Source organism: Capricornis sumatraensis, chromosome X (assembly GCF_032405125.1).
Source record: "Capricornis sumatraensis isolate serow.1 chromosome X, serow.2, whole genome shotgun sequence".
In the NCBI taxonomy this organism is placed as follows: domain Eukaryota; kingdom Metazoa; phylum Chordata; class Mammalia; order Artiodactyla; family Bovidae; genus Capricornis; species Capricornis sumatraensis.
Genome location: NC_091092.1, coordinates 92,993,063 through 93,020,447, shown reverse-complemented (window position 1 = coordinate 93,020,447; position 27,385 = coordinate 92,993,063). Strand labels below are relative to the sequence as shown.

Genomic DNA, 27,385 nt, shown 5'->3' with positions numbered 1-27,385 from the left:
GTGCAGGGCAACAGGTAAGTGTTGCTTTCAGCGTGGTGCCTTCTTTCTTGGTTTGCTTGCCCACCTCATGGCTGTATAGGCTGACTTTCTGACCTGACTAGATCTGGGTTTGTTTCTTACAACCTATCCCTCTGTCATTTTCTTTCCCACACCCGATGTCTCTTCCTGTCTTTCCCTGTTTTCAGCTTCCCTTTGTCTTTTTTTCCTCTTGTTTCCTCTTCTTTGTTAGTTTACAAGATCACTCACTTTACTTCATCACTCTCTGACACTCTAGTTTTCTCTTATTTTTCCCTTACTCTGGCTCCTTCTTGCTTGGCAGACAGCAGAGCCCAGTGAATCAAAGTTTAGAGGGCGAGAGGTAGGGAGAGAAAACAGAGTTAATGTGGTGTGATGGGAATAATGCATTGAAGGGAGAGATTTGAAGGAATTGAGAGATGAATAATTACCAGAAATAAAGGGAGATGGTGGGAGAGGAATTCTGTGTCACTAAAAGGGCCCTGTGCTGAAAGTCAATAGATTTGTTTTCTCACCTTAATTCACTGTGAGGCAAATCATTCACCCTTTGTAAAAGAGAGGTTGCCCTATGATTTCCACAACCTCATCTAAGTTTGATTGTGATCTTCCAAATTTTTCTGTTTCTAAGAATTTCCTATTTTGATTCCAGGAATCTAAAATTCTCAGTGCTTCTTCTGTGATGGGGAGAGGGTGCTAGGAAGGAAATTAAAGCCTGATGCTTCCAATTCTTGAAGAAAAGTGACCATATCCTTTCCAGACTTAACTGATTCTTTCAAAGCAGGCTGTAAAGGGGACAAAAGTGTCAAGGAAAACAGTAATGAATGGTTTCTGGCTCTCTGCTGGGGTAGAGTTATGGTTAGCCCTTCTGATCTCTGGTACTGTACATTGGCTGCTGACACAAGAGAGGATTTTACTGTGTAGGGAAAATCTAGTAATGCTGTATAACTTTGGCCAAAATTTCACCATTATCACTTTGAGTGAAAGCATTGTTCTAAGAGACCCCAGCAAAGTTGTTAAATGATGGAATGAATGAATGAATGTTCATCAGTGTCTGAATTCCACTTCAGTTAGAAATCTGTTCCTATGATAAAGGCATTGGTTACAGCTCAAAATCAAATGTCCTGGAAAGGGACCTGGATTAATAGGAGAGTGGATTAATGTGTGGAGTCAGGCTCTCAGTCAGGAAAATATGTAGTAATATTTGAATCATAGATCCATAGTGGTTAAGTTAGTAGGCTCTGGAACCAGACTCGTGTGTGTGTGTGTGTGTGTGTGTGTGTGTGTGTGTGTGTGCACGCACATGCTCAGTCATGTCCAGCTTTTTGTGATCGCATAGAGTACCCCACAAGGCTCCTCTGTCCATGGAAATTTCCAGGCAAGAAAAACTGGAATTCATTTCCATTTCCTTCTCCAGGGGTTTTTCCAACCCAGGGATCAAACCCACATCTCTTGCATCTCCTGCATTAGCAGGCAGATTCTTTACCACTAAACCACCTGGGAAGATCCCTGGAACCAGATTGACTAGGTTCAAATCCTGGTTCTACTACTTAGTAGCTCTGTGACATGGACAGGTTACTTAATCTTTTGGGGCCTCAGTTCTTCACCTTTGAAATAAAGTTGATATTGGTTTATACCTGACAGGATTGTCATGAGGATTAAATAAGTCAATGTATGTGAAGCACTTACAAAGGGGTCTGACACAGTGAGAACTCTGAGAGTGTTTGACTGTTAGAATCAGATGGAATCTATGGATTTATCTAGTCCAATGTCTGTGGAGAAACTCAGGCCCAGAGAAGAAAAGTGCAGGGTTCAATTTCATATAGTAAATTGTAATAGAAAAAGGACAAGAATCAGGATTGAGACAAGAGCCAGCTTTCCAGACCTGGTCTGGTATATTTATGATGTTAATTCCCTTGGCTATACCTTCCCTTTCCCTATACAGAAAATGTGGAATCTAGGATCTTCTTCAGTGAAGTCACCCCCTGATGTTATCATTTCTGCTGTAAAGCCAACCAGACCATCCTTCCTTTTCATGTTTTTTTTTTTTTTTTGCCTGCTATGAGTAGCCTGACCAGACCCCTGGCTTGGAGAGCTCAGGCTTGAGCCCCCAGCACTGCCCTGAAGGCCAGGACTAGCCTGGTGTGCTGGTGTGCAAGCCTTGTTCTCCCAGCGTGGGCCCTGCCCAGCCTGATCACCAATAAACCCTTAACCATACCTGCAAAAAAAATAGATGACACTTTTTCAGTATTTACTGTTGGATAGGTACTCTTCTATATAATTTATATAGATTATTTTACTGCATCTTCACAACATCACTGTGAATTTGAGTATTCTTGTTATTATCTATATTTTAAAGTTATAAAATGTAGAGCTTAAGCATGACTTTTCTAATACCCCAGGGCTAGTGAGTAGTACAGCAAGGATTCAAATGCAAGTAGTCTAGCAGGCTGTGCTCTTAATACTAAAATATTTAATTGCCTAAAATACTTCTTTGATTCAATTTTACTCACTCCAATCCCAGGATAGGTAGTAAGAGAGAAAGGAAACAGAGCCCAAGGTAACTACACTACAAGATTATGGGTCATAAAGATGGGCAGGCAGAGTGAGACAGGACAAATTCCAGGAAAGGAGTATCAGAACAAAGAAACTGGAACTGAAGCTTGAAAGAGCTTGATAATCCAACAAATTCCAAGAAGTAGCCTATATTTCCCAGGTCTTGAGTATATATCATGGCTAAAAGCCTGTTAGAAGTGATGTGTGTAGTGAACTTCTGCTTTTATTCTGGGGGTGGGATTCACCATCATCCCAAGGCAGGACTGGACTTTGCTTTCAATATTGGGGTATTGTCTTCACATTACATACCCCAAAGTGGTCATTATTGTCATTAATGTTGGGGAAAGGAATTTGCAGAAGCCTGGGACCTGATCATCTCTTTTGCCTGCCTCTCCCTTGGCCTTTCAACCCCCTTACCACCAGTAGCCAGGGTAGCCCCAGCCAGATGCACAGACATGATTCTAGAAAGGAACTCCTTTTCTCCCCCACACCCTAGTCTCAGCCTGGGGAGTGGTCAGACCCAAAATGTGATAAACTCTGAAAGCCTTATCTGTGGTCTGCAGGCTCAGCCCCAAGCACTTTAGCCTTTGCAGGCAGGCAGGAGATGGGAAACTCACATATCCAGATATGAGGGAGGCATCAACTTCAATTCATTACCTACCATATGAGGTAGACATAAATATCTTAAATTTGACTACTGATAAAAGCTGAGACCCAAAGAGGGGAAGTAACTTTCCAAGTATGTCTAACAAGGAGTTAGAGAGCTGGAACTGAAATAAGAAAAGCTAACATTTTCTTTTGGAAATTTTCCCAAAATCTTAACGTGAGTTTCATTTAGTCTTTTCAATACCACTTGGCCTTTTCCCAATTTCAATATCCATATACTCTACTCCATACACCAACCTATGCTCTTATGACAGCCTGTGAGAGTTGGAGGGAGGATACTCTGCAACTGAACAAGGGAAAGAGGTTGTTTTGTGAGTTAGGAGGAGGGCGTTTGCTCTGTGAGATCTAGAAGGGAGGGGTATTGCTCAGTAAGAGATGAAGGATATTGCCATATAACAACATGGCATGAGCTTCTCCTGTTCACTTGTCCCTCACAATATAAGGCCTTAAATAGTAGAGGTGTTGTTGGGTTCTACTCAGTAGCTCTCCTGGTGGTGGCAGGCCCTTAGTCTTCAAACATTCCTCCATCTTTCCCCCATTATCCAGTCCCATATTTTGGCTCACTCTCTGATGCTGGATGCTGTACTTTTCTTTCTTTCTTTCTTTTTTTTTTTTTTTTCGCAATTATCTCACTTCTGTTTTTATTGAACTATTAGATTACAAGTCACAACCAATTAAAAACATGATGTAAGATCTAAACAGTATAACCTTTATATCGTGTAGACGATAGGTCCTAAAACCTGCCCGTTAGCACTTTGTAAAATGTTTCTTTCTTCTACTTAATGTTATCAACATTTTTCACCATTAGGTTTACATATAGATACATATAATCTACTTCTCCCTTTTGCTATCTGTAGCTTCTTTTCATATCTCTCATTCCTCCCTCATCCCAACCCCCAACCCACCTTAGCCACCTCTCTGTCTCTATCCTTTGATCTTGTCTCTACTCCCTTCACCCTGTCACTCAGTCTCACTCTCATTTCTCTCAGTAGGGAGGGCCAATTCCTCTTCCTCTAACCATTCTTTGTTCTTCTCCATCTCCACACAGTCTCTGATAGAATTTCTCCTTTACCTTTGTGCTGACTGACTCTGTCCCTGCTGGATTCTCTCCTCTCCTGCTCTCAGTTTTCTGAGACTTTGTATATTTCTGCATGCTTCTTGATTTTTGCCTCATATCCCTTTTTTGTCCTTCTATCTGTTTCTAACTCTTCTTCTGCTGTTACTCAGTCCCTCTCCTCTACCCTTTTCCTCTCCTGTCTTTTGTCTTCTCTTTCATTCTCTTTGTCTCATCTCAGTCTCTTTCCCTGCCTCCTTTATTTTCCATCATCCTCTTGTCCTCTGTTTTTTGGATCAGTCATCTTCTTCCTGTTCTTATCTCTACTTGTCCTCTTTCCTTCTGACTTTGATCTTTCTCTCTCCTGCAATTTCTATTGCTCTAACTCCATCACTACCATTGCACTTTGTTTTCCATTACTTTCCACCTTTTATCTTTCTTAATTTTTCATTTCTTATGACTCTTTCCATATTCTTTTCCCTCTGAGTTCCTGCTCATTCATTAATTTATTCCCAAATTCAATAAACATTTATTGAATAAATATTCAATAAACTCAATAAACACTTATTTAAATTCAATAAATATTTACTGAATAAATTTGAATAAAATATTCAATGAATATCTGTTTTAGCCTCTGCCTCTTTCATTCACAAATAGATGTTTCCCAGATCCCTTGGGGCTTGGCTTGTTTTCATCTACATCTCTATTTGTGCTTTTCCCAGTCTGGTGGGACATGTACCCTTTGATTCTATTTTCCTGAATCTACTTAAATTGGTACCTGTGGCCTCAAGCTTGTCTCTGGCTGGGCCTGCTCAGGAAAGACCCCTAGCCAAGCTTCAGGAGCCCTGGTCAATGGCATCTGTCTACATTAGCAGGTTGAATCTTCATTTAGCTGAGGCCAATATTCTTAGAATGAGTCTTAGCCTTAAGTGTTGATCAAAGGGTTGGTGGGTTGTCAACTCTTATCCTGCCACACACAACATACTTCAATGATCCTTACCATCACAGAGTAGGTCAGTAGTCAAGTCTAAAACAATCAGAATTCAGGCTTTCTCATCTCCAGTGGGAACTCATTTCTTTACCTCTTTGATCTAATGATCAGTTTCTTGTTTCTTCCTCTCAGATGCCCCTTTGGTACATTTTAAGATTGGGAAATTTCTTACTCTGAAATAACAGTAAAGGCATTTCTGGGGAGGGGAGCAAACATCAGGTGAGAAGCTAAAGGCAAAGTATCAAACATAAGAATGACGCTTGACTTTTGGCCAGGACTTCATAGTGGAATCTCATCTCTTCCATATCTTATGCAGAACTTCAGGCTCAAGATGGTGACAGCAGCCATGTTGCTACAGCGTTGCCCAGTGCTTATCCGGAGCCCCACAGGCCTCCTGGGCAAGATGATTAAGACTCACCAGTTCCTGTTTGGTATTGGACGTTGTCCCATTCTGGCCACCCAAGGACCAAGTTTTTCTCAAATCCACCTTAAAGCAACCAAAGCTGGAGGGGGTAAGAAGTCACTGCTGACAAATGGGGGAAAATGTCTGGGTCTTAGAGATAAAACTCCAAGTCATACTGGTCATTGTTACCTAATAACTGGGAGGGTTCATGTGAAAAGTGTCAATGAAGGATAAACTGGCCTAAAAATACACCTCACTTCTGACTTACATCAGTATCTCTAAAAAGAGTCTCATTCTCATGCCCCTCACATTCTATATCCTCCAGTCATGCTGAAACTACTTAAAATTGTCTGGATTAACTATCAATTTAAGTTTCTATGTCTTTGCTCCTGTCAAATGACTCTGTCCCATTATCTTTTCCAGAGCATCTCAAACTTCTCATGTAACACTTAACTTGGACACCATCTCTTCTGTGAAGCCTGCCTAGACTTCTAGGCTGTCCAATTCCAATTCTGGGTCATGTCCCTTCCCTCTTCTAGCCCATGTCTTCCTTCCCATCCCAGCACTGTTCATAATGTGTCTTTAGTATGTGCCATTCCCAACAACTTAGGAACTCCCTTAGCACAGGGACAAGATACATCCATCTTTGTGTCTCTACCATAGCCTGAGATAGAGCTTTTAGTTATAGAACATCTCAGTGACCATTGTTAAATTTACAGCTAGAAACTTATAGCTAGAAATTCACTACCACTTACTCTCTTTGCATAGATTCTCCATCTTGGGCCAAGAGCCACTGTCCCTTCATGCTGTTGGAACTCCAGGATGGAAAGAGTAAAATTGTGCAAAAAGCAGCCCCAGAAGTCCAGGAAGATGTGAAGACTTTCAAGACAGGTTGGAGTTAAGTTCTACCTCATCTAACATCTACACTTATTGCTTGATTTCATTTTATCATGGTCCTGAGCTAGGCTAATCCAAAGGCAACTGGTACACATTCCATGATGGAAGTCTAGTCTTTTCTAGGAGAACCACGGTAGGCAATAGCTTAAACTGTGCACTGAAATTCACCCTCCCCAACACATATGCATGCTTCTATAACTTTTAGCTATTAGTCTAAAATGAGCTTCTGCCTGCTCTCTCCCAAGTGACTAAATGGATTCCAACAGACTGGGCTCCCACATATAAGCAACACTACTCTATAACAATCTGGATTTGCATGAAAGAGTAAGTTTTGGAAGTAGGTACATTCTTTAGATGAGTATTGAGATCAGGTCAATTCACTTGGTGCAAAACATTTAAGATAATCACACTTGAGAGTTGGCTATACTGTCAACATCTTTCACAGAACTTTGTGGGATATAATTAAGAGTAAAATTTTCAAAATTGAATTCTAATGACTTTCAGAAAAGAAGAGTAAGGGACACTATTCTGCATTTACCTTCCAAGTGCAAGACTCAGCATTGCTGTTCCAGTTATCTCACCCAAGGGAAAGTCCTAGTGAAGAAAAGTATAATTCACCTTACGGATGGTTTCATGACATATAAGTGTCCACTTGGGGAGATGAGAAAAAGCTTACTTTTCAGAATATTTCTTCTCTCTGTACAAGGCTTCTCTACTTCCTAACCTTGAATTTATATATGTTGTATTAAGTTTAAAGAGGACCGCACATGCTTTTTTTCCCTCCCCTCCCTCTTTTCATGGCCAATGGATCCCATACTCCCTCTCAGACGTGCCCATCTCTCTGGCCTCAACCAGCCTGAGGAAGCCATTCTCCAGTCCCCAAGAGCCAGAGACAAATTCAGAGAAGGTCACACACCTGATTCAGAACAACATGGCTGGTGAGTTTCCTGAGATGGAAGTAAAAGGGGGGTAGGAATATGGAAGGAATGCTGAAATGCTGCGCACTGACACAGCAGAGGAAATGGCAAAGAATCACTTTAGAGCCCAAGGGAGTCTGAGTTTAAATTTTAATGCTGGCACTTGCTGGATCTGCATGCTTTGGAAAGTAAGTCATTTCCTTGAAGTGAGTTTCAATACCTTAACAAGTTATTGCAGGAAGAAAATAAAATTACACTTACAGAAGTGCCTCTAACTTGTTATGAAGCTTCATTAAATATTAGATGTATTCCTATCATTTTTTCTCCATGCTTCCCTCAGAAACACTCATCCTTCACAGAGAACTGTTCCCCTTGTCTTGTGTGTGTTTATAATAATTTTTCATGACAGAATTTGTTTTATTTTCCCAATACAAAATGAATATAAAGAGGGAAATTTAAATTGGAGCTCCACCATCCACCATTAATTTTCTTATTTTTTCCAGATATTTTCCTGTGACTAAACACACACCTGCAAAACTACACTTCCCTGCACATATATGTTTTTATTAGAAATGTGATCTCATTCCACCTCGAGTTTACTGTTGTTCTTTGTTCATTTAACAATATGTCATGAGCATTATTCCATGTCCCTAAACATAGAGCTGAATAATAATTATAAATGATTGAAATGTGTCCTGTAGCATGAATGCAACATCATTTAATCAACCAAGCATCTTCATGTAATTATACCAATTTTTTGTGTGTATTCTTCCACTTTATATTGTATGTTGGTTTTACATACATATAAATGTAATAGATTGCTAATAGAACTTTCCACATAGGATAACATATCTCCACAAAGATAACATATAGTATTCTTAGACTATATATGGCTATACTAGAAACTAGTTAGCTATTCCTCAATTGGGTTGCTTCCAGTTTTTTCTCTTACAAACAGTGGTGCAACAAACATCCTTGAATGTACCTCTTCATGTAGATAGGTAAATGTTTCTCTACAATAGACACTAAGAGGTGGAAATCTCAGGATGTGAAGGTGTACACATTTTCAATATTAGTAAATATTGCCAATTGGTCCTCCAAAGTGGTATACTAATTATCAAAGAGAATCCATATTCTCACACACTATCCAGCACTTGATAGTATCAAACTTTTAAATCTTTGTCAATTTGATGAGTGAAAACTTGTTTTGCAATTGACTTTCCCTGATTAAGCATCTTTTTACTACATTTGTTGAATGGTCTGGTTATATTCTTTGCCCACGTTTCTATTGGGTTAAAATTTTACATAGTAATTTTCAGAGTTTCTAAAACATAAATTCTGGATATCAAGTTTTATGCTAAACATGCTGCAAATATTTCCCTAGGTATGTCAGCATGTGCATTTAAAAATCTCATGGTACATATTTCCAAACATCCCTACAGCAAAGATATTACTAGTGTACACTCCTACCATATAAGTTACCATCTGCAACAATCATGATTTCTGTCTCATGGATAGAGTTCTGGAGTTTAACAAGCCTGGTGGCATATATTATATTTCAATTCTAAAAATAAGGTTGCTCCATTTTGTAGTGGTTAAAGAAGTAGACTCTTCCTCATCTGTAAAATGGAGATGCTAATAGAACTTTCCACATAGGATTATTATAAAGAATAAATGAAATAATATCTATAAAGTTACTAAGAGAGGGTATTACATGTAATAGGCACTTATTAAATGTTGGCTACAATAATATTATTTAAAATTATTATTCTTACTACTACTACACTACTACTATATTACAATAGTCACAATAATAGTACTATGTGCCAGATATTGGCTTGGATGTATTACATTCTATTTGTCATCAGATGGTCATAATTATGTGATGAAGATATTATTAGTCCCATTTTATAGGTAAGAAAATTAAGACTAAGAGGATTCATGACTTGCCAATATTATGCAACTAGGAAGTAGCAGAACTATGGCCAGAACTAGACCCATCAACACTCTTCCCACTGAAACTTGAGATGGTACTTCTGGGAGGAGGGTGCCATACTAACCTTGGGAAAAGAGATGAGGCCATGCAAGGGGTAGGAGGCCTGAGTGAATGTATAACAAGTGAATGAGTCAGTGAGTAAGCAAAGGGATGGTTGAATTAAATAGTAGAGCATTAATGTGACCCAGTAAGTTAATGACTGATCAAACAAATGAACAAATGGCAAGAGAACTGGAGAACAACAAATCAATTGCATTAAATAAAATATGGACTAGCCAGGAAGTAATTTAAAATAAATCCTTTTCATCCCCATCTCTACTCCCACAGGAGACCATGTCTTTGGTTATGACCAGTTTTTTAGGGACAAAATCATGGAGAAGAAACAGGACCACACCTATCGTGTTTTCAAGACTGTGAATCGCTGGGCTGATGCATACCCCTTTGCTGAACACTTCTTTGAGGCATCTGTGACCTCAAAGGATGTGTCTGTATGGTGCAGTAATGACTACCTGGGCATGAGCCGGCACCCTCGGGTCTTGCAAGCCACACAGTGAGTAGTAGGGTCTTAGCCATGATGAGCCCACAGGGAGATATCCAGAGAAGAGTCAAAGCCACACATAGAAGGAAAAGGCAGAGCTGATGGTGGAAACCTGGGTTCCACCCAACATCCCTTTTGTCTTAAGGTCTTTCAACAAATCTAATCCTTGGACAGGAACTAAGTCAACAAGCCTAGTTTTCCAAACTCTTTGGTGTCCAGTGCTACAAAGGATAGGATGAGAAATCGAACAAGTTGCACCCTCCATGAGTTCTTACTCTGGCTACAGAATGAGTATTACCAGAGATGGTGTGCAACCTTCTCTAAAAGATCTTCCAAGCTAGTCAAGACCAATCTAGCTTCTCCTTCTCTCCCTGAGTGCTTTCAGCCTAAGAGGGAAGGTCCATTTCTCCTCATTGCCCCCATACCGACCTCTACTTTGTCATATAGGACACAACTCAGAGAATCACTAAGTTAATATTGACCCCTATCAAGGAAGAGAAATCTATAGTTTCTCAGTATCTGACAAGAGTTTCTTCTCCTTTCTTCCCCTGTTTTCTCCTGGCCAGAGAGATCCTGCAGCGCCATGGAGCTGGAGCTGGTGGCACCCGCAACATCTCGGGTACCAGTAAGTTTCATGTTGAGCTGGAGCAAGAGCTGGCTGAGCTGCACCAGAAGGACTCAGCCCTGCTCTTCTCTTCCTGCTTTGTGGCCAATGACTCCACTCTCTTCACCTTGGCCAAGATCTTGCCAGGTAAGCCCAGAGCCAAACTTTGTTCAGGGCTAGTATCCTGCATCCAGGCTTACTGTCTCCATCAGCCCTTCCCTGTCTTCTGAGTTCACTTGCTCCCAATGCCCTTTGTCCTTACCCATCCTGCATACCCTCAACACTGGATGACTATATCCTAACCTCACTGAAGGGTAACATCATAAATTTATCATTTCTCAACTCAATTGCACTCAACACTTATAAATAGTCCTTTTATATCCCTATATCAGCTTTTTCAAACTTTCTTTCCCCTTCTAAAACCTGTGGCTACCTCCTCCTTCAATCTTAGCAAATAATCTCACATCTTACAACACAAATAAAACAGAAGCCACCAAACAAGAGGTCCTTTAACTTACAGCCACTAAGCCCACAAATTTATCTCACTGTTCATCTACGCTTTTTCATTCTCTCTCCTGCCTAAAGCTAATCTCTTCACTTGTACACCAGAGCTCATCTGAATCCCGTCTTCCCACTCTCCCATGCTCTAACCAGTAATGTCCTCAACTCATATGCCTATCAATTCTTCCATCATAACCCAATCCCAGACAAATGCAACTCTCCACCTTCTCTATGTCAATACTGGTATTACATAATTACCTAGATGGGAGCCACTAATAATTCATGGTCCTCAACCTCTACTGTCTTCTATGCTTTCTGGCAATCCTGTTTCCATAGTCAGCCCTCCAAGTCTCCAAGGAAATTTTGCCAAACCCTATTCTCTTCAGCTTTTTTACACCTCCACCTCACCTCCCAGCATATTACTTCATCTCCTACCACACAGAAAACAGAAGACTCTAGGCAGCAATGTCCTCAACTTCTTGCCTCAAACTACCTATAAACTCATGAGCATTTTCACATGGCTTCTTTTCATTCCTTATCTCCTGTCACAGTAGAAGAGGTGCCATTTTTCTTGTTGACTAATTCTTACATCAGTGTTCTGTGTGTCCTTTACCTCATCAGGAATCTTGGTCTATGAGTTCCCTCTCTCTCTCCTGTATCTTTAGCCTCTCCTGCTCTTTAAACATGTTTAAGTCTCTTGCATCTCAAAAAAAATTTTTTTCCTCTTCACTCTCTAGTTACTGCCATTCTGTCCCCTCCTTATAACAGGCAAACTGCTTGAGGAAAGTCTCCACACTTGCTACCCATTTCCTCACTTCTTGAAAACATTTCAGCACACTATAAACATCTCTACTGCTTCTTAGAAACTTTTTTCAAGAGCACACATAACCCCAACTCAAGCCAATGTCTTTGGAAATGTCTTCAGTAAACTCCTTCAGCCATTAGAATTCAACTTCTTTTCATTTCCTCTGCCAACATCCTAAGACCAACATCATTCTTCTGATTTCACCTTTGCCTTCCTACAACATATTCTTCATGAGAACCAGATGATATTTAAAAAATAAAAGCCCATCTTTGTTATTCCCCTGCCCCAAACCCTTTGATAGATCCCCACTGCCCTTCTCTTTATCACGCTTTCTAAAGCCTTCAATAATCTGGCCTCTACCTACCTCTTCAAGCTCATCTGTTGACACCTGTCCTCACATTTTTTCATCCAATAATATACTAATTCATATTTTCATTCACTCACTTAAAATTCAGTAATTCTGTTTTTTTTTAATCCATTCATTAAAAAAAGGTTTGCTTAACATCTCCTGTACACTTATCCTTAATCTGGGTACCAGAAACAGAAAGACAAAAAGCTATGGTCCCTGCTCCCAAGAAACTTCCAGTCTACTTATCTTTCACAGCAGGTTCTCCGGGAAGTCATGCCTGATTTCCACAGGTAGAAGTGATCCCTTACTCTAATATAAGGCCACAGTTCCTTGATGTCAGTGCAAGTTTAGGGGCCCAGGAATCAATTCCATCCACCAATTTCCCACCTCTACTTGTTCTCCCATCATTGTCCAGGAAAAAGCCCTGGATTCCTCAGGTCCTAGACAAAAGTCTCCCCTTCTTTAGACTTAGCTTCCTCACTTGTACATTAAAGTGACTAGATTCCATGGTCAACAATTGCCCTTCTAGCTCTGACTTGTAATGAGGTTATGATTCAAACTGTGAAAGTCTAAGTATCTCCATGTAACAATGAGCAGAGGTATACTATCTGGAAAAGGTGGGGTTTCATCTAAATCAGGAAGAATATATCATCAGTTCAAGTTAACAAACATTCCCTGGGATAAACTCCTTTCTAAGGCTTAATCTTGGTGTCTACAAATAGGAACGTAAGCCCTGTTCTCAGGAAACTCTAGAGTGTTCTTGGGAAATTTAAATTTCTTCCACCCCGAGAATCAAAGTCCAAGCCAGAGTTAAAATGCCTGGAGAGAAGAGTGTAGTGATCAGAATTTCAGGGCAGAAGAGTTCTTCCAAGAGAGGAAGAGGTCTTACAAAGGCTTCCGGTGAAGGGAGAAGCTGAGCAGAGGCTTCATATGGAGGAAAGGATTAGCTCTTTGCTCCTGCCAAGTCAGTCTTGAAGTTGAAATGTGAATACTGGGATAGAAGCTTAAGCACTATGCATCTGGTTCTTCAGGGTGCGAGATTTACTCGGATGCAGGCAACCATGCTTCCATGATCCAAGGTATCCGCAATAGTGGAGCTGCCAAGTTTGTCTTCAGGCACAATGACCCTGACCACCTGAAGAAACTTCTAAAGAAGTCCAACCCTGAGACACCCAAAATTGTGGCCTTTGAGACTGTTCACTCCATGGATGGTAAGCGTATGTGTGAGTGTATGTTTACTGACATTGGTCTCACAAAAACTATGATGATAATGATAATAGCTAACATTTATAGAATGCTTATTATGTACCAAGCAAAATTATTAGTATTTCACATGTATTACTTCACTTAATCTTCACAACAATTCTGAGGTAAGTGCTATTATTATTTCTATTTATATGAGGAAACTGAGATACCAAGAAGTGAAGTGATTTGCCCAAGGTCACATAGACAGTAAATGCCAAAGGATGGAGACAGCTATTACACTGATTTCAAAGGTTAAGAAACTGAAGTGCAGAGACAGTACCCAAGTTACCTTGGCTGGTTCAGTAAACTGGTGCCAAAGTGTGTATCTGAACCCCTAAAATGTATGAGTCCAATTTCTTCATACGATGCTCCTTCCATTAGAAATGATGTGCAGATCAATCATCCCAGTGTCTGGTTCCTGCAGCATAAATTTTCACAAATCAGTACCTGGGAGATTTTTTAGGGTCCAATATGTAGCACTGGAATCAAAACAGGTTTTCAAGTCAGATCTTGGTTCAAATCCTACCTCTAGCACTTACCAGCTCAGTGACCTTGGGTAACTCTTTAACTCTCTGAACTTCAGCTTTCCTCAAGGTAAAATATCTGCTTGAAAGAGATGATGGAAGACATTCTATTTATCATGATCTAAGTAGAAATAAGTCACCTTGATCATCCTACCTCTTTCCTTTCCCCAGCTGAAACAATGCTCAAATCATTGTATTGTTGTCCCTCTTAGGCAGAAATCGTCTATTTTAGGCATAATCTTCTGGGTTTATTAAAGTGAAGAAATCCTCAATTCATTTCAATGTGTCACTTTTCCAAGTGAAACAAAGGAGAGTCCACTGTACTCTCAGATTTAGCCAGTATAAGTGCCATCACATCAAATAATGGTGATGCACAAGCTGTTGAACCAAACTATCCATGTTCAAATCTCAGCATTACAACTTACTAGCTTGGACAAGTTTCTTAATTGCTGTGTCTCAATTGCCTTATCTTTAAAATTTGAGATGATAATTAATAGAGTAGCTGAGAGTATTTAAGTGAGTGAATATATATAAAAACTTATTGTCATGCCCTCGTCCAAATTTCCACAACCAGCAATGATCATATTTCTACCACTGAGACTACTCTAAATCATTATTTCTGTAGTGAAAACCAGAAATAATGAATGTTGGGACTATTCTACTTCCTTACATTTGCAAATGAATGGTTCTTTATTTAGTGAATGGTGGAAACCCTGCTGAAACTGTCAATTTAGTACTGAATTCCTCCCATTGAAATGATGCTTGAACCATTACACTGTCCTCTTAGTCTTGGACTCCAACTCTTGTGGTTTTCTCCCCTCCTGTTGTCCCACCAATTGCTCACAAACTTTAATCCTAGCCTGGAGTCCCTGTTCCCACATGAAGAAGTTTTTGTTGTATTCCACTTCCCTACACCATCAGTTTCCAGGAATGGAGAATGACAGATGTATAGGTTCTTGTATATGTAGAGTGGTCACAAAATCTGTGCCTGAAATTCACAGACATTTGAAGACCTTATAAACAATTATCAGCATAGAATAACAGGGGAAAATGGTAAATCTGCATGGAAAATGTACAGGAACATACAGATTACTTCTAATTCACTTTCATTCAATACATTGAGCCTGAGTCTATGGGAGGGTACCCTCAGGTAACAACATTGACAGGATGAGAAAGAAATATTTCCCGCAGAGACGGAAAAGACTGAAACAGAAGCACCAAAAAAAAAAAAAAAAAAACTCAGAAAGAGACAGAGATACAGAGAAAAAAGTCCAAAGTCAGAAAGGTAGACATGAAGGGATACAAACAATAAGAAAGAGAGAACAGAAGTGAGAGAAGAAGGTGAGTGAGGGAAGGAGGGATAGAGATACTAACAAAGACACAGAGGAAGCGGGGAGCGGAGAGAGAAAAACAAAGAATCAGAGATAGAAAATAGAGACACAGAAACAAAGTTGGAAATAGTCATAAAAAGAGAGTGGCAAAAAGTCATAAACACAGAAATATGGAAGACCAGTGAAAAAACGATATTGACACAGCTGACAACACTTGGCAGAGAGGGTGAGTGAAATCTGAAAACATTAACCTGGAGCAAAAGGAGAATTTTTTTTAATTTATTTAAACAAGGGCATCATATAAGCTAGTGCCAATACTTGATGGAAATACACAGACTTGTAGGGGGGAAAAAGCCAGAGAGAGGCTGGCAAATAGCATAAGCAAGAGGACAGATATTATCAGAATGAAGTAAAAACAGAAAGACAGAAAAGTAACCCTTAATCACAGGCTGGGGAAAATGCACACACACACAACTTGGGTAGGAGTAGGGTGAACTCAATCGACACTTATGAAGAAGTCTGGCATAGTCCCGACTAAGGGTGCACACCCTCCCCCTTTCCCAACCTATAGTTGTTATGTACCACAAATTCCATGCTGGAGATGGAGCTGGAGAAGGGTTATGATCTACCTCTATTCATGGCTTTGCTCAGGTGCCATCTGTCCCCTTGAGGAATTGTGTGATGTGGCCCACCAGTATGGGGCTCTGACCTTCGTGGATGAAGTTCATGCTGTAGGACTGTATGGGTCCCGGGGTGCTGGGATTGGGGAGCGTGATGGAATTATGCACAAGATTGACATCATCTCTGGAACTCTTGGTAAGCGAGTCCCTTGGGTTACCCTTATATACAATCCAGAAAGGAAGTCCCTAAAAGAACTTTTTCTTCCTCCTCCACAAAGTTGCAAAGGCTATTTGGGTAGAATTTATGGCCCAGGCTATAGAACACTTGGATTCTCTCCTCCCACTCCCATCCCACTGCAAAATTGCTGACAAAGTCTGGGAGGATTTTTTGAGAAGACCCCTGAGCTGGGCCAAATTACCAAGTTCAATTCAGTGAGTGGAGCTGTGGATCAAAACTCCTTCACCACCCCAGTTCCAAGCTCCATTTAGTTCTACTTTTGGATCTAACCAGTTGAAGGTCCCCACCCAGCTCCTGCATATCTAGTCAGTACACATGGCAGGGCTTGCAAGTCCTACCTCAAAGCAGCACAACTATCAGCTCTGTCTGCTTGTCACAGACAAGAAAGATGATAAGGGAGTCTGGAGTTCCAGCTTCTTGTGTATCGCCTTGAATTACCCTGTTCCTCAGGGGGCTGATAATAGGATCTGTGCATAATCTCCTTATTTTCCTTCTTGTCTCCAGGCAAAGCCTTTGGCTGTGTGGGTGGCTACATTGCCAGCACCCATGACTTGGTGGACATGGTACGTTCCTATGCTGCTGGCTTCATCTTCACCACTTCACTGCCTCCCATGGTGCTCTCCGGGGCTCTGGAATCCGTGCGACTGCTTAAAGGAGAGGAGGGCCAAGCCCTTAGGAGGGCCCACCAACGCAATGTCAAGCACATGCGTCAGCTACTAATGGACAGGGGTCTTCCTGTCATCCCTTGCCCCAGCCACATCATCCCCATTCGGGTGAGAGTCCTACATTGCCCATTGCCTTCTCCACCATCTCTCCTGGGAGCCTTCCCGCACCCAGCAAACTGAAACCTGTTCCTGTCAACTGTTTCCTTGTTAACCAACCTCCTTACCATCAGTTTCTTTCCCTTTTGGAAAATTATCACTCATTCTGGATTAACTAGTCTTTTTTTTTTTTTTTAACATTAGCTATTATCTCATGCTTAGTAGACTGTACTGTTCCTTGGGCTAATTCAGGGTTCCTTAGAAAGACTACTTTTGCAAATATGTTTAATTAACCCAGTGACAACACCCCAGAAGTCGCTTGGGGTTTTATCTTCTTACTCAGAACTACCCTAAATTAACATACTAGCTAAGTATGCTTCTGCAAACAGCTTCAAGACAAGGTCCCTAGAAGCACTTCTACCCTCTTTAATTTTTAAATTGAAGTATAGCTGACTTGGGGCTTTTCTGGTGGCTCAGCTCCCAGTTCAATTGCTGGGTCTGGAAAGTTCCCCTAGAGAAGGGATAAGCTACCCACTCCAGCATTCTTGGGCTTCTCTGGTGGCTTAGATGGTAAAGAATCTGGGTGCAATGAGGGAGACCTGGGCTCAGTCCCTGAATTGGGAAGATCCCCTGGAGGAGGGCATGGCAACCCTCTCCAGTGGTGTTGCCTGGAGAATCCCAATGGTCAGAGGAGCCTGGTGGGCTACAGCCCACGGGGTCACAAAGAACTGGGCAAAACTGAGCTAATAAGCACAGCACAGCATATAGTTGACTTATAATATTGTGTTAGTTTCAAGTGTACAACAAAGTGATTCAGCTACATATTTTTTTCAGATTATTTCCCGTTAGTTTACTGTATTATATAGTAAATCCTTGTTGCTTATCTATTTTATGGGTAGTAACTTTTATCTGTTAATCCCATCAGTTCAGTTCAGTTCAGTCACTCAGTAGTGTCCAACTCTTTGCTACTCCATGGACTGCAGCACACTAGGCTTCCCTATCCATCACCAACTCCTGGAGTTTACTCAAACTCATGTCCATTGAGTGGTGATGCCATCCAACCATATCATCCTGTCATCCGCTTCTTCTCCCACTTTCAATCTTTCCCAGCATCAGAGTCTTTTCAAATGACTCAGTTCTTTGCATCAGGTGGCCAAAGTATTGGAGTTTCAAGTTCAGCATCAGTTCTTCCAATGAATATTCAGGACTGATTTCCTCTAGGATGACCTGGTCAGATCTCCTTGCTGTCCAAAGGACTCTCAAGGGTCTTCCCCAACACCACAGTTTGAAAGCATCAATTCTTTGGCACTCAGCTTTCTTTATAGTCCAACTCTCACATTCATTCATGACTATTGGAAAAACCAAAGCTTTGACAAGACAGATCTTTATTTATTGGCAAAGTGATCTCTCTGCTTTTTAACATGCTGTCTAGGTTGGTCACAGCTTTTCTTCCAAGGAGCAAGCATCTTTTAATTTCATGGCTGCAGTCACCATCTGCAGCAATTTTGGAGCCCCTATTTTTAGGGGCTTTATTTTTAAAGTCTGTCACTGTTTCCATTGTTTCCCCATCTATTTGCCATGAAGTCATGGGACCAGATGCTAAGATCTTAGTTTCTGAAAGTTGAGCTTTAAGCCAAATTTTTCACTCTCCTCTTTCATCAAGAAGCTCTTTAGTTCTTCTTTGTTTTCTGCCATAAGGTGGTGCCATCTGTATATCTGAGGTGACTGATATTTCTCCTGGCAATCTTGGTTCCAGCTTATTCTTCATCCAGCCCAGCATTTATACAGCCTTGACTTACTCCTTTCCTGATTTGGAGCCAGTCTGTTATTCCATGTCTAGTTCTAACTGTTGCTTCTTGACCTGTATACAGATTTCTCAGAAGGCAGGTTAGGTAATCTGCTTTTCACATCTCTCGAAGAATTTTCCACAGTTTGTTGTGATCCAAACAAAGGGTTTGGTGTAACCAATAAAGCAGAAGAAGATGTTTTTCTGGAACTGTCTCAATTTTTCAATGATCCAACAGATGTTGTCAATTTGATCTCTGGTTCCTCTGCCTTTTCTAAATCCAGCTTGAACATCTGTTAAGTTCATGGTTCACGTATTGCTGAAGCCTGGCTTGGAGAATTTTGAGCATTACTTTTTTAGTGTGTGAGATAAGTGCAATTGTGCAGTAGTATGAGCATTTGGCAATGCTTTTTTGGAGGATTGGCATGAAACCTGACCTTTTCCAGTCCTGTGCTGAGTTTTCCAAATTTGCTGACATAGTGAGTGCAGCAGTTTCACAGCGTCATCTTTCAGGATTTGAAATAGCTCGACTGGAATTCCATCACCTCCACTAGCTTTGTTCATAGTGATGCGTCCTAAGGCCCACTTGACTTCACATTCCAGGATGTCTGGCTCCAGGAGAGTGATCTGGGTTGTGAAGTGATTATCTGAGTTGTGAGGATCTTTTTTGTACTGTTCTCTTATGTATTCTTACCACCTCTTCTTAATATCTTCTGCTTCTGTTAGGTCCATACCATTTCTATCCTTTATTGTCCCCATCTTTGCATGAAATATTCCTTTGATAACTCTAATTTTCTTGAAGAGATCTCTAGTCTTTCGCATTCTATTGTTTTCCTCTATTTCTTTGCATTGATCACTGAAGAAGGCTTTTTATCTCTCCTTGCTATTCTTTGGAACTCTTCATTCAAATGGGTATATCTTTCCTTTTCTCCTTTGCCTTCCACATCTCTTCTTTTCACAGCTATTTGTAAGGCCTCCTCAGACAACCATTTTGCCTGTTTGAATTTCTTTTTCTTGGGGATGGTCTTGATCTCTGTCTCCTGTACAACGTCACGAAGCTCTATCCATAGTTCTTCAGGCACTCTGTCTATCAGATCTAATTCCTTGAATCTATTTCTCACCTCCAATGTATAATTGTAAGGGATTTGATTTAGGTCATACTTGAATGGTCTAGTGGTTTTCCCCCACTTTCTTCCATATAAGTCTGAATTTGGCAATAAGGAGTTCATGATCTGAGCCACAGTCAGCTTCTTGTCTTGTTTTTGCTGACTGTAAAGAGCTTCTCCATCTTTGGCTGCAAAGAATATAATCAATCTGATTTTGTTGTTGACCATCTGGTGATGTCCATGTGTAGAGTCTTCTCTTGTGTTGTTGGAAGAGGGTGTTTGCGATGACCAGTGCATTCTCTTGGCAAACTCTATTAGCCTTTGCCCTGCTTCATTCTGTCCTCCAAGGCCAAATTTTCCTGTTACTCCAGGTGTTTCTTGACTTCCTACTTTTGCATTCCAGTCCCCTATAATGAAAAGGACATCTTTTTTGGGGTGTTCATTCTAGAAGGTCTTGCGGTCTTCATAGAACCATTCAACTTCAACTTCTTCAGCATTACTGGTTGGGGCATAGACTTGGATTACTGTGATATTGAATGGTTTGCATTGGAAATGAACAGAGATCATTCTGTTGTTTTGGGGATAGCATCCAAGTACTGCATCTTGGGCTCTTTTGTTGACTATGATGGCTACTCCATTTCTTCTAAGGGATTCTTGCCCACAGTAGTAAATATAATGGTCATCTGAGGTAAATTCACCCATTCCAGTCCATTTTAGTTCGCTGATTCCTAAAATGTTGATGTTCACTCTTGTCATCTCCTGTTTGACCACTTCCAAATTGCCTTGATTCATGGACCTAACATTCCAGGTTCCTATGCAATATTGTTGTTTACAGCATTCGACTTTACTTCCGTCACCAGTCACATCCACAACTGGGTGTTGTTTTCACTTTGGCCCCATCTCTTCATTCTTTCTGGAGTTGTTCCTCCACTGATCTCCAGTAGCATACTGGGCACCTAACCGACCTGGGAAGTTCATCCCTCAGTGTCCTATTTTTTTTGCCTTTTCCTACTGTTCATGGGGTTTTCAAGGCAAGAATACTAAAGTGGTTTGCCATTCCCTTCTCCAGTGGACCATGTTTTGTCAGAACTCTCCACAATGACCCATACGTCTTGGGTGGCCCTACACAGCATGGCTCATGGTTTCATTGAGTTAGACAAGGCTGTGATTCATGTGATCAGATTGGTTAATTTTCTGTGATTGTGGTTTTCATGCTGTCTGCCCTCTGATGGAGAAGTATAAGAGGCTTATGGAAGCTTCCTGATGGGAGAGACTGACTGAGGGGGAAATGGAGTCTTGTTCTGATGGGTAGGGCCATGCTCAGTAAATCTTTAGTCTAATTTTCTGTTGATTGGCAGGGCTGTGTTCCCTATCATTCCCATACTCTTAGTTTACCCCTCCCTTATACCTCATTGTTTTTTAGTCACAAAGTCATGTCTAACCAACTCTCACAACCCCATAGACCATAGACTGCCACAGACTTCTCTATCCATGGGATTTCTCAGGCAAGAATACTGGAGTGGGTTGTTATTTCCTTCTCCAGGGAATCTTCCCAACCCAGTGATCAAACCCAAGTCTCCTGTATTAGCAGGCAGATTCTTAACCACTGAGCCACCTGGGAAGCCCCTCTTTCCCCTTAGGCATCCATAAGTTTGTTTTCTATGAGTATGTTTCTGTTTTGGTTATAGATTCATTTGTATTATTTTTTAAGATTCCACATATAAGTGATATATTTGTCTTTCTCTTTCTGACTCACTTCACTTAGTATAATATTCTCTAGGTCCATCCATATTTCCACAAATGAAAATATTTCACTTCTTTGTGGCTAATATTCAATTTTATGTATGTATGCACATATGTATATGTGTGTGTGTACACACATACACACCCCACATGTTCTTAAGCCAATTATGTGTTGATAGGAACTTGAATTGTTTCCATGTCTTGGCTATTGTAAGTAGTGCTGTTGTGAACATTGGGATGCATGTATCTTAAGTCAGATTGCTGCCACTGAGCAACTCCTTGATAAGAGATTCTAGACCTGCCACTGGCTAAGATGCTTATGAAAATATATGCCCCCAAATTCAGTGGAGTTCCTTGATCTGATTCCCCCCACCTACTTAATAGAGCTAGCAATAGTGGGGCCAGGGGAGTAGATACTGACAAGCTTTTCTCCTGGGTCCAGGTGGGTGATGCATTGCTGAACAGCAGGATCTGTGATCTCCTGCTCTCCAAGCATGGCATCTATGTGCAGGCCATCAACTACCCAACTGTCCCCCGGGGTGAGGAGCTGCTGCGCTTGGCACCCTCCCCCCACCACAGCCCTCAGATGATGGAAGACTTTGTGGGTAAGTCCTCAACATGGGTGTCTACAGAACTCTTCTTTCCTTCAGCCTCATTATCTTAAGAAGTTAACAGTGGATGCCGTTCAGTTTAAAAATACATTTCTGAAACATCTCTTATGTGCTAGACCCTATACTAGGGTCATAAATGAATGAGAAACACTTCCTATATTCATAGGGCTTCAGTTTGGTTGAGGAGACCATAGCAGACTCAAACAATGACATCAAGGAGTGATTGAAGTTCAACAGAGAGAATGAATGACAGAGTTTTAGGAGCAGAAGAGGGGCCTGGCTTCAGGACAGGTTTCTTAGTGGAGGTGACAACCTGAGCTGAGTCTTGCAAAGGGGTGTGGTATTGGACCAAGAGAAGAAAGAGGATGCAGAAGAGATATTCCCAGTAGAAGCAAGAGCATGGAGAAACGCAAGGAAGAGAATGAGAAGTAAGCTTGGACATATCAAGAACAAGCAGATATTACTGGAATGTAGGAAAGTAAGAATGGAATAAGGTAGGGGAGAGTTTGCCTATGAATCTGCAAAGACAACACAAAGTTTGGAGGCTTGTAGAGCTGAATAGCTTAGGTTTTATCCTTAAGGTGCCCAATTCACCTAAAGTTTACTGGATTCCTTCTGGGTACAGGGCCAGCATAGAGCAGGTTCTTATTCTAGGTCTGTTGGGTGAAAGACACATAAGCAGTTGATGGCATAGCAAAGGAGACAGACATAAACATGGGTGGTACTGGTCCAGTGTGGTGAGCTCCAATACTCTGGGAGCTAAAAGGAGAGTGTTCACTTATGGCTAGAGAGGGTAAGAAAGGTGAAATTAAGTAGGCTTCATAGGTAAGGAAATCCTTCTGCTGTACCTTGAAGTACATGTGGTATGGTGTAAGAAGGGTATTTCAGAACAAGGAAATTTGATAAGCACAGACCTATAGATAGGAAAGCAGAGGGCATACATTAACTAAGCATTTTGTTTGTCTGGAGCATAGGCAGAATGAGAGTACTAGGAAAACAAGACAGGTAGACGCCATTCATTCATTCATTTAAAAGCATCAAATAATGCTAGCCAACACTTATTAAGCACTTACCATGTGTCGAGAACTGTTCTAAATACTTTACATGTATTAACTCATCTAATCCTCATGGGGTAGAGATGGTATTATTAGCATTTCCATTTTATATATGTAGAAACTGAGGTATCAAAATATATAGTAACTGGTCCAAAGTCATATATCTGCTAGGTTTGAACTGGAGAATCTGTTTCTACCTCCATGCTCATACCACATACCTCTCTGAGCTAATGATCTAGACTTCTGGACCTCTTGCTAAGCCTTCTTTGCACTAGGCTTCAATTATAGAGCTTTCAGTATTATCAGTTCTCTAAGTGTCCACTTATGCTGGGCTTTTGCAAGAAAGAAATATGAGAGGCATTCACCATGACTCCACCAGTCAGTCAGTCCTTCAAAGTTATAGCCAACCCATCATGAAATCTTGCAAATGTTCTCTACAATCTCTCTCAAATCTCATTTCTCCATTGCTACTTTTAAAATCCATGTCAATGTGATTTCTTCTTAACTAATTTTCCTGCTTTTCTCTAATCCTTTATCCATACTGACCAATCAGAGGGATTTTTCTAAAAATCTGATCATATAGCTCCTTAGTTTCAACCTCTTCATAGTTCCCTACTGTCTTGACTAGAGCAGTGGTCTCCCAAGGTGAGGTATGCAAGATCATCCATAGGGTAAGGAGATTTATTAGAATTGTATATTTATGTTTTGTCTTAAAAAATATGAAATTAAGCATTACTGATACCGATCTCTAATATATAGACTGACAATGATATATGTACGTAGTATATATAAAAAAAAATACATACATTGGAGGTAGGTATTAGAACTTTTGTACTAATAAGATATATAGCCCCCAAACTGGAGACACTGGCCTGGAGAATAGTCAGACCTCCTTGGCATAGCATTCAGTGCCTTCAACATGGTGATCTCTATGCTTTCTCTTCTTCCCCACATTCATTTTATTTCTCCAGCTACTCTGAATGACTTACAGTTCCCTCACTTAGCTCTAGCCTCTTACTTCTGGGATTTTGTTAATGATGCTTCCTTCTGAGTGGAATGCCTTCCCTCATCTCTTACTCTGACTTACCTCTTTTCATCTTCTAGATGTAATCAGACATCTTTCATTCATTCTTTCAACACATAGTTATTGAGTACCACTAAACAAAACAGACACAAAATCTCTATCCTTCTGGAGCTTACATACTAGTAGGAGATAATAAAAAAGGAACACTTAAAAATAAGTGCAAATCAAATAGCATGGTAATTCTAAGCATTTATGAGGAAAAATATAGCAGGAGAAAGGGGATAGAAAGTGCTGGGGGTGGGTACAGGGGCTAGCTTGGAGAGGAAGGTTGCAGCCTTAAATAGAGTGCTATGGATAGAGACCACCAACGTGACACTTGAGCAAAGATATAAAGGAAGTGAAGGAGTCAGCTGGGAAGAAATCTAAGAGAAGAGCATCCCAGGTAGAAAGAACAGCCTAAAACAGGTAAGACCCTAACACAGCAGTATTCCTCTTGTATTTGAATAACAATAAGTAGATGAGTATGGATGGAATGGTGTGAATAAGAGGGAAAGAGAGAGAAAACTGAGGAGGAGCAATATGGACCAGACGGTGTAAGGTATGGCAGGCCACTGGAAGGGGTATGGCTTTAACTGTGAAAGTGAAAGAAAAGTGAAGTTGCTTAGTCATGTCCAACTCTTTCCGAACCCATGGACTGTAGCCTACCATGCTCCTCCGTCCATGGGATTTTTCCAGGCAAGAGTACTGGAGCAGGTTGCCATTTCCTTCTCCAGAGGATCTTCCTGACCCAGGGATCAAACCCGGGTCTCCCACATTGTAGGCAGATGCTTTACTGTCTGAGCCACCAGGGAACTCTGAAATAGAAAGCCTTCTGAAGGATTTAAGCAGATGAGTAACATATCTGAATCTGATTCAGGCTTCAAGAGTTTCTCTGACTTCTATGTTGAGAATAGACTGAAAGAGTGGGAGCAGGGAGATCCATTAGGGGGCTACTGTGATATTCCAAGTTAAGAAATAATGGTGACAAAAGAAGGGATTAAAATTTCCAAGCCATTGGATGTCACATAGCAAAGAATTTGCTTTTTAATAAAAAATCTTCAGAATTAAAAAATGAAAAATAAATAATGGTGGCTCAGACCTGAGGATAGCATTGGTGGTAAGAAGTGGTCAGATTTTGAAGGTAGAACCAATGGTTTTTGCTAATAGACTGGATGTGTCATAGGAGAGAAAGAGAAAAATGAAGGATAGCTCAAATATTTTTGTACTGAGCAACTGGCATTGCCATCAACTGAGATGGTTAACGCTGAAAGTAAGGTAGACTTGGTGGAGGGTAGGGAGATCAATAGCTCAGTTGTGCTCATGTTAAGTTACAGATGCCTATTAGATATCCAGGTGAAGACACAGAAAGGCAATTGGATATACAAGTCTATAATTCAGGAAAGAGCTTTGGGCTAGATATGAAAATTTCAGAATCACCAGCATATACATGGTGTTTAAAGCCATGAAACTAGATGAGATCACACAGGGAATAAGCATGAAAAAAGAGCCAGGGACAGAGCCCTGGGACACAACTGAGGTACTTCTGACAGAGAGGTCAGGTTCTGTCCTCTGGGCTCCCCACTCCCTCTAGGAAAAACCCCTACCCCAGGCTCCCAGGTCACAATACTGATGACACTGTGTGTTTACTGTCAGTGTCATCTTCCTCACCAGGCTGAGTTTCCAAGTAGATGGATTCACTTCTTGAGTTACACCATGTCATGTACTTAGGAAGTGGTTCAGGCCAGGCCAGTACAGCTTCAAATTATGTCACATGAGTGCTTCTCAAACTTTTATACATCACAACACCCATACACAAATGGTAATATTCACATCACACAAAGGAGAAAACTAATGAGGCTATTTCTAGTTCTGAGATATCTCAAAGGGTTGAGGGTATCAGTATCTTGGCACATCTGTAATGTGGCACAGGAATTAAGACATACTCTAACCAATTATTTCCCTCCCTTCCCCTCATCACCTTCAGAGAAGCTGCTAGAAGCCTGGACTGAGGTGGGACTCCCCCTCCAGGATATATCTATAGCTGCCTGCAATTTCTGCCGCCGTCCTGTACACTTCGAGCTCATGAGTGAGTGGGAACGTTCCTACTTTGGGAACATGGGGCCCCAGTATGTCACCACTTATGCCTAAGAAACCAGCTGCTTTGGATCCCCACTCCACCTGCACTTCACTTGAAGCTGGGCTGCCTCCTGTCCTCTGCTTTGTGTGCCTTTAGCTGACTTGAGTCTGAAAATAAAGAGCAAAGTGTAGCATTTGTAGCTCTTTGTTTGACAGAGAACAGATAATTGCATTATACCTGTCTCCCTCAGACAAGTGGCAGAGCCATGAGGAAACCATTGATCACCTGTTGATCTGACCGTCCCATTTTACTGAGAGGGAAACTGAGATTCAGAGAGAGGGAGAGGCCAAAAACTACACAGTGAGTTGCACAGAGCCAGGACACTTGGAAGATTTATATTAAATGGTTCTTTCCCCATGGTTTCACCAAAAATCCAGGGATTGACTCTTCATTTGTAGACCTGAAAACTTGGGCCCCAGGTAGTCCCTGAAGCAAGGAGATGGAATCAGCCTAAATCAATCTGCCTGGAGGAAAGGAGTGGTTCCCCAAAAGCTTGAAGGTATTTTCCAACAGAGAGAATGGATATTCTCCTCAATCCATTATCCTCTTTCCTTCCCACAGTACCTTATAGAAGAGTACTTATCAGTTCTATTTCCCAAGGTGGGAAAGAGGCTTGGCTATAGCAAGCAACTTGTTCAAAGCAAGGCTCCCAACCTTTCTAGGTCATAACACACTGAAAACATGTCCATGAACACTTGGGTGAATTAATATTTCCTGCCTAGGAGGCAATATTTCCTAATACTTGTACAATTAATTCCTGGTCCTGTCTGGCAACTCTAGGTTTGAGGGATCCATTTCTTTCCACCCTTTAACACATCTGTGGCAGCTGTGACACATCAGTTGGGAAACATTGGTTTAAAGCTACACAGCCTGGGG

General features: G+C 41.0%; 1 protein-coding gene across 1 annotated transcript; it reads left to right on the top strand.

The window, feature by feature from the left end:
• ALAS2 (5'-aminolevulinate synthase 2) lies at nucleotides 1–26,529 on the top strand. The gene is made up of 11 exons (XM_068962477.1): nucleotides 1–14; nucleotides 5,596–5,791; nucleotides 6,451–6,573; nucleotides 7,407–7,517; nucleotides 9,820–10,042; nucleotides 10,597–10,781; nucleotides 13,321–13,500; nucleotides 16,041–16,205; nucleotides 16,752–17,020; nucleotides 22,086–22,248; nucleotides 26,357–26,529. Exons 2-11 carry the CDS (start codon nucleotides 5,611–5,613, stop codon nucleotides 26,518–26,520), a joined length of 1,764 nt encoding a protein of 587 aa, XP_068818578.1. The 5' UTR covers nucleotides 1–14; nucleotides 5,596–5,610; the 3' UTR covers nucleotides 26,521–26,529.
• Nucleotides 26,530–27,385: the final 856 nt, after the last annotated feature.